Here is a 7772-nt window from a genome sequence, read left to right as displayed (position 1 = left end):
CGGGGCCCGCACGTGGAGGCCGGCGCGGGGGCGCGGGCAGGGCCGGCTGCTGAGACGCGCTGCTGCCCCCCGCGCGGGCGCCGCGGCTTCAATGGCGCCATCGCCCAGGACCGGCAGCCGGCAAGATGCGACCGCCCTGCCCAGCATGTCCTCAACTTTCTGGGCGTTCATGATCCTGGCCAGTCTGCTCATCGCCTACTGCAGTGAGTACCGCGCGGCCCCGGCCCTAGCACGGCCCTCTGGGCCCCGGACCCCCTCCTCCGGCCCCGGCAGGCGCCCCGCGGGCCTCCGGAGTCGGCGCGGAGTTACGAGCGCGGGGCGCGCGGTCCCCCGAGTCCCGGCCGGTCCAACGCTGCGCTGGGCGGGCAAGAGGGTCCACCCGGGTTCCGGGCGCTCGGGCACTTCGGGGTCGGACGCCCCGGCCCGAGCCTCCCTTCCCTGACTCCCCGGCAGGGCCCGGGCTCCAGGCCCCGGTGGCGCGGCCCGTCCCTGCCCGGCGGTCGGAGCCCAGCCAGCGGCTTCCCGGCCGAGATGCGCGCTCGGGAGGCAGCGGCGGGTCGTGGAGGGCGGGCGGCGCTGCCGGGGTGTCTGCGGAGCGCCCTCCCCGTGCCTCAGCCCGGGACACGGGGGGACGCAGCGGCCGAGCCCGGAGAGGAGCTCTTCGGGCAGGAGCCCGGCTGGAGCTCAGAGGAGCGGCTGGAGCTTCCGCCTCCGGGGAAACGGGCTCGTCAGGCGCCTTCTGGAAAGAGAAGCGAAGTGAGGGGTGGGATGCCCGGAGGGGGCTCGCCGCGGCCGCGGCCGTTTCTCGGGTCGTGTCTGGGGCCCGCGCTGGTGACCGGCGGGGCTGGCGCGGGCACGGGCTGGGGTGGTGCGGGCCGGTGGGCGCCCGGGTATGAGCTGGGGGCTGGGGTGGGGGGTGACCGCCGCGGGCTCCCGGTTGCCTGGGGTGAAGGGTGGGGGTGGCTTGTGCCCCTGCCGAGGCTCCAGGCGGGGGGAAGGAGGGGTGGTTGGAGTCCCGTGTGCAGACTCCAGCCTCGGCGCTGGGGAGGGTGCTCAGCATCCCGGGGCACGTTCGCGGCTGGTGGGGTAAGTGGGGGCTGCTCAGCGTCCCGGGCACAGGCTCTGGCCCCGGATGGCGCGGGCTGGTCGGCTTCAGCTCCGGGAGCTCAGGCTTCTCGTCTTCAGCAGGAGAAAAGGACGGGTGCTGGGGAGTACCTGTCATGGAGAATTGCCATGGGCGCGGGAGGTGATGGAAAAATATGGATTCTTTACAAAAAAAAAAAAAAGACCAGCACCAAACCTCCCTCCACAGACACCACCTCCTCCAGAGCCCGGGTCCTCCAAGCTCCCAGTCTGATGCGATCCTTCCGCTGTCGCCAAAATGAGAGCACAGTGGCCAGGGAGACCCAGGCAGCCGCGGGATCGGCCTCCGGAGTCCTGGGACAGCCCAGCTCGCCAGGATCGCGAGGGAAACCCGGGGCCCAGAGCAGGAATTGTCCTACTTGCTTCAGCGCGGTTTGCATTTCCCTAGAATTGCTGTGGCACCGAGCGGGGAGGGGTCGCCAAGCCTGGGGGTCTCAACCGGAGCTGGCGAGGCCACCCTGGGTGCGCCGGAGCCCCTGGGAACTCACTGGCTGGCCGGCTGCAGGGAGGACAGGGAGGAGGGTCTGGGGGTTTGAGCGACATTTGTGCCTGTCCCCGAGTTTTCCGCTGCCGTCACAGTGCCTGCAGGGGTATGTGGGGGGATTCCCTAGAAGACCCCTAAGCAGGGCTTCCTAGGAGATGTAGAAAGGGTTAATGGCAGGTAAACTCTGCGCTGAAGAGGAGGCATTTGAATGCACTTCCTGGTGGCATCTCCGGAGAGGGAGGGGGGCTCATTCAGCAGTGTTGGGAGAGGGGCTACAGAGCCCTGAGCCCACTATAGGTTGCCCAACCCTGGCTGGGTGCTAGAACCCAGGACAACACCTCACCTCCAACCCCTAGCAGCTCAGCAGGTGTGGAAAAGAACAACTGCTAATTGTTACTAAGTACTTGACACCAGGGCCCTGTGGCTTCAACACTGCACTTCCCCAGCCCGTGAGAAGCGAGGTACACAGGGTCTCAATACACGCAGCGTCAGCCCTCTGCCACCCCGCGCTGCATCCTCAATCCTAAGGTGTCAGCACGTTGTTCATCCGGACGGCTCACACCTTCCTGAGACTGTCGTCTGCTCTGCGGAGTCGAGTCCTGGTGTCCCGGCGCAGACATCTGAGCCTGCTGCTTAGACACACTGAGGACTGGAGATCTGGTTTCCACACTCATCCCTCCTCCTTAGGAGGCCTCCCCAGCGTTCTGGAAACAGCCCTTAGCCAGGACAAGGACAGTTGGTAAGAAGGTATTACCAGAATAGCAGAAATAATTAATAAGAGAAGCTTGGGTGAAGCACGCTGTTATGGCTGTTTCCATCTCCGTGTAATGGAATAATTGACAATAAGAGACACACCCCATTACACCAGAAATGTACTTGGAGAAATTAAAACATTTCACTAAAATACAAAATAGACATAATAATAATTGATAGCTTGGAAATGCAGTCCTAGAGAAAAAGAAAAATTCCCCCCTTTTGTTTAGAACCGATAAAGCAAATTAAATGCAAATTAAACAGTTCCTACGATTTTCATTCTTTCTTCCAATATATCTGGGATGAAGAAGAATAGTTTGTATTCTTGTTTGTAAATTGTTTTTGTCATCAGTAAGGATTTTTATTACTCAAAATGTCTTTGTGTTATGAAGCAGATATATTTGTATCATATTAATTAGGGAAACTGATAAGTATCATACAGGGTTCAATTATCCTGCCTGTTAAATCTGTGTGTTTCTCTGCAGCACACAAGGTGCTGGCTTCCTGGTGCAGCTAGGAGGAAACTGGATTCTTTCTTGGCCTGGTTTTCTGTTGGGGGGATTCTGCTGTTCTTGGCCCAGCGAGAGTCCAGCCTTCTTTCTTTCCCATGTGCTGGTATCCATATATAAGGAGATGGGCTCCACCATCTGGCTGGAGATAGACCTGCAGTCCACCAATTAGGCTAGTTGCTATAGTGACACAGTCTTGTCATTTTCTCCTCCTGGGGAAGAATTGCCAGGAGACTCAAACAGGGGAAGGGGCCCCGGATGGCTCACTTTAAAATGCATGCTCAGTGGTCTGAGACCATCACGGTGACAGCAGGCTTGGTTTCTTCCGCGGCCGGTGCTGCCCATGAGGGTTGGATGGTTGGTGATGAGTTGACTTGCGTGATGATGAGATTTGACAGGGAAAGTTGAAGCTCTTCTCCTTTTGATCTGAGGAAACCCCTCTGGGTGTAGCTTACAAAGAGCCGATATAGGTTGCTTTCCCCTTAGCGTATTTGGAGTAGAGAAGTCTGTCTGCCTAGATGTGCTTCTTGCCTAGATGTGGAATGGGACCTCTTGACCCAACTAGACCTGGTTGAGGGTGTTCTGTGCCCGCCACCGAAGATGTGATCTTTCCACCTGGCAAGGGAGAGAAGTGAATGATGACCAGAGGTAACTCCCTATGACACCTAAGCACTGACTCGGTCCTTGTGTGCAGTGTTGAAATCAAAGGTGAAGGACACTCTGCACTAGCCTAGATTCCATGTCCCCTATTCAGCACGAGCAGGTGGATGGTGGGGACCCAGACTGTATTTCAGCATACCAGGGAGAGTGAGGAGGAGAGACAGATTCGCTACGTGCTGGACATGGAAATTTCCAAATAAATGCCGTCAACCCTGAGCTGTACCTTCCAGTTAAATCTCATGTCCTCAGCTCCAACTATGAGAAGAAATTACAAACAACTTTGGAACCGTTTTGAACCCATTAGAGTCCTAACTGAGCGGAGGTACTCTGGCGTTGCATTTCCTTTATAAATACAATTTATTGCATATTTAGGAGCGATTAGAATATGTCACTTTCCTGCTGTTCAAATTTTGTTCTGGATTCTCGAAGAGGTAAAATGGAAAGCACTGGAGGCTTGATGGAGTGATGCCGTTCAGAAGTTTATTTCTCATCTTTGTTGAAAAAATTCTCACTGCGTTTTTATTCGATGGATTTGGAGCACAAGAAGATGGGCTGTTTGTTTCTTTCAGCTCCATAAATATAAATTATCAGTCTCTGGGATTTCTTTTAGCCAGCATCCAGGCCCTAGGCTCAGTGAGGAAGAGGCAGGTTTGCCCCCTCACAGGATTTACCCATGCAGGGACCCCTGGGGCAAGGGACAGTATCCTGGAGAGACAGTATCCTGGAGAGCAGCATCGACTCCTGGGGATCCTGGCTGTGCCCCACTGTCCCCTCCCACCCTCCACCCCGCTCTTTCACTGAGATAGGACCAGACGGGGGGTCTACACTCTTCCACTGTCCACACAGGTGTCACGCTCCCGCCTGCGCCCGTTCTGCTGGACCTCCCTGAGACCAGAGGACACTCGAACCCAAGAAGGCGGCTCCGCCTGATGGGTCTCTTCCACACGAGGCTCCCCAGCTAAGTTCTGCCCCAGAGTTCTGAGCTCAGGATCTGCCACTCGACATGCTCAGAATGAAATATATAGATCAACTTTTGTGGCATGAAGCATTTTCAGGTGACTTTTATGGGCGTAATTATGGGAAAATGTTATGATAATGTGGCACTAGAAAAGGGAAGAAAAGCAAAACATTAAAATCCCCATTTCTTTATATAGCCTCGCATCTGCGCTGATATAGAAGGGCTCCTTTTTGCATTAAAATGTGGCGCTCCGGAGTTAATGACCTCTACAGACTGCCACCTGTCACCCGGAGCACTGTCAGCGATGGTCCAGCCCCAGCGTTCAGGGCAGAGATGGACAAGGAGGAGCAGAATCTGATCAGGTGGCCGGAGTGAGCACCGGGGTGTGGAAAGCCCTATAGACTGATGACTGTTTGTTGGGGGAACTGTCATTGAGGCTGTCTCAGGAGCCTGTGCAGGTTCAGGTGCAGGGGGCCCGTAGCGTCTGGTGTGCCCTTTCTTAAATGCTGCCTTGCACATGGTCCCGGGGCTTCTCCATTGACAAGGGCCCCCTGATCTGCCCCCAGTGTCGATGGTTTCTGTGGAGGCCCTGGGTGGGCCTGGAGGCCCGGACAGCCCTACTGGAGCCCAGGAACAGCAGCTGCAGCCATCCCGCTCCTCCCTTCCGGACTTCTCCACCCTGGAATGTGCTAAGACTCATGGTAGCAGCACAAGCTGCCTCGGTGCTGGGCTTTCCAGAAATGGGCCTGGCAGCTGGTAGCAGATCTGGGCGACTGTTCTCGTCTCTCCTTCACCCTAGCGAATGTGGTAGAGGGCTCCCTGAGGCTTTGTAGCGTTTACTTATTTATTAAAATGGCTGGCAGGAATCGGGTATGGAATTACTTTTATCTCCAGCTAGGCGAGCAGGACTCCTCTGGAATACCCTGGTCCTCCTGGCTCCAGGGAGGCTGAGTTCCAGCTTTGTATGCCAGCGGCATCCTGCAGGACAGTGGGTCTGGGCCCAGTGGGGTGGCAGCCCCACAGTGAGTTTTCCTGGAAGAGGCATCCCTGTCCCTTGGCATGTCACTTACCATGGGGTGAACCTCTGCTTTGGAGGGGCCTGGCTCTGCAGGTCTCCTTCCAGCACTGCTTGAAGAAGGTAGGAGTGGTGGAACTGGCTGCAGGCTTGCAGGTGAAGCTGGAGATGTAGCTTCCAGGGTATTCATTTAATTAGTCTTGGGCGAGCTCCAGCCATGCGCTAAGCCCCGGGGACAGAGATGGTCACTCTTCTGGAGCTGGCATTCCAGAGGGGAGAGGACAGTCAGTTGGTACAAAGCAAAGGCCGAAGATGATGGGGGAGCAGCCTGGGCTAGACCCCTGTGTTCTGGTGGGTTCTTCACGCTACCCTTCTGTGTCCCAACCCAGCTGCCACCTCAGAATGTCAGGGACCTCCCAGAGGTGGTGAGGGGCAGCCCAAGGTGTAGCTCTGGATCTGGTTTCCATCTGGGGAATCTCCTCCGTTCTTGTTCTCCCTTCCCTGGGCTCCCCGTGCCCCTGGCACTGCACCCAGCCAGCTTGTCCATTCCTTGTCCCAAAGACATCTTGCCTGACCTCTCTCTGTCTGGGCCACTGTCACTTGAGACCTTACACCTGCTCTCCCTCCTGAATGTAGCAGCATCATCCTCAGTGGCTTCTCCGCCTCCAGGCCCCTGCCCTGCACCATAGCTTCCCTTGGAAGGACCCGGCTGCCTTCGACCCTCCTCCCCAGCTCTCACCCTCTCCCCTGGCTCACCACACTCAGGGCACCCAAAGCTGAGCCTCCTTGCCCAGGTGGGAGTCTCTGTCCCTCTGTCCAGCCCTGGAGTCCAATCCTGAGAGCAGCCTCTAGCCTACAGAGCCTTCTAGAAGCTTCCCAGGAAGTTGGCATGTGCTCATTCCTCTCCCACATACTCCGGGTTGGACATAGGTGCTGTGGTGCTTCTACCGCCCGTGAAGGCCCGTCTTACTCCCTAAATGCTGTGGATGCAGGAAGGCGTGGTGAGTTGGGCCAGAAAGTGCCCACCTCATGTCTTAGAGGATCCCCTGCTCCCTGAGGCGTCCCCTGGGCACGCGTCCCCATCCCCTCTCCAGTGCTGTGCATGTGTGTTTTGGTGGCTGCTGTCGGGGTCACTTTCTGCCTTGTCTTGGGCTCTGAGTTTGGGGCATGGCTGATGGCCTCGGGAGACTGAATGTGGGCTCTCTGGGCAGACGCTTCTTGGTCACAGCACCTGCTGGTCAGTGGGCTGTATGGTGAGGCAGCCTCAGGGAACCTCCCAGCCTTCAGTGTGCTGAAGCTCCGGAAGGTCACGGGGACGTGGAAGCCTGTCTATACATAATGTCAACCCCGCAGGCAGAGGGGCCAGGGGAGTCGGGGATGCCTGGTCAGCTGTGGGGGACAGAGGAGGGCCCACTTGTGGTAGGTGATGTCTTCTGACATCACCCACCCCACCCAGAACTGGGCACAGAGGGGTCTGGCTCCACCCCTGCTGGAACTGCCTGCTTGTTTGGGGCGCTGTGTGGTCCTGGTTTGCAGGTGCACCGCAGGGAGGGTCGTGAAGGTCCAGCCATCAGGGACCCTGGTTTCCTGGGGGTTAACAAGGCGTAAGCTGTGCCACCTGAAGGCACATGCAGGAATCTGTCTCGCCCACAGCATCTTCATGCTTGGTTCAGGATCTCTGAATGAATGTAGGAAAGAAAATACAGAGAAAGCAAGACCGCTAACACAGTAACAGGCTGCTGTGCTTGCATTTCATCCTTCAGAAACAGGCTTGGTGCCCCCTCACCTCCCAGCCACCAGGGGAGGAGCGGCTGGACTGGAGGCCTCCTCCTTAGGGGGAGCGGTGGGGCTGGTCCCGCACAGGGACTGCAGGCCCGCCTGACTCCGGGTCTGGGCTTCCTCCCGGTGCCAGCTCCACTTCCCACGGGCTTGGGGGTCCCCAGCAGTGGCCCATCCATGGAAATCAGCCCTGCCAGGGACCGAGGCCCCGTTCCGCCCCCGCCTGCAGTGTTCCAGGCCGCGCCGTTCTTCGATCTTCAGGGATGCTCTGCTGCCTCGCTGCTGGTTTCTGGGCCAGCCCCTTGCCCGTTTCTGCACTCGTAGACCATCTCTAGAAAAGATGGCATTTCTGCCTCAGCACAGCCAAGATGCTTGACAGATGAGACGAGTCCAGTGGCTAGGGGTCATCAGTCTGGGCCTAGGCCTGGGGGCGGGGCTGAGGGTAGGGGCGGGGCTGGAGGCCTGGGGCGG

General features: G+C 57.8%; 1 protein-coding gene across 2 annotated transcripts in view; it reads left to right on the top strand.

Annotated features, from left to right (window-relative positions):
- Positions 1-6: 6 nt before the first annotated feature.
- Positions 7-7772, top strand: part of TAFA5 (TAFA chemokine like family member 5) — a 271776-nt gene continuing 264010 nt past the window's right edge. For both annotated transcript variants that reach the window (XM_017854100.1, XM_017854099.1), the window contains exon 1: positions 7-203. In XM_017854100.1, the coding sequence (XP_017709589.1) occupies positions 92-203 (112 nt within the window). In that variant the 5' untranslated portion in view covers positions 7-91. The remainder of the gene's footprint in view (positions 204-7772) is intronic.

The sequence above is a fragment of the Rhinopithecus bieti genome, unplaced genomic scaffold (genome assembly GCF_001698545.2).
Source record: "Rhinopithecus bieti isolate Rb0 unplaced genomic scaffold, ASM169854v2 scaffold_38181, whole genome shotgun sequence".
Classification (NCBI taxonomy): domain Eukaryota; kingdom Metazoa; phylum Chordata; class Mammalia; order Primates; family Cercopithecidae; genus Rhinopithecus; species Rhinopithecus bieti.
This window is presented reverse-complemented; position numbering and strand designations above follow the sequence as displayed.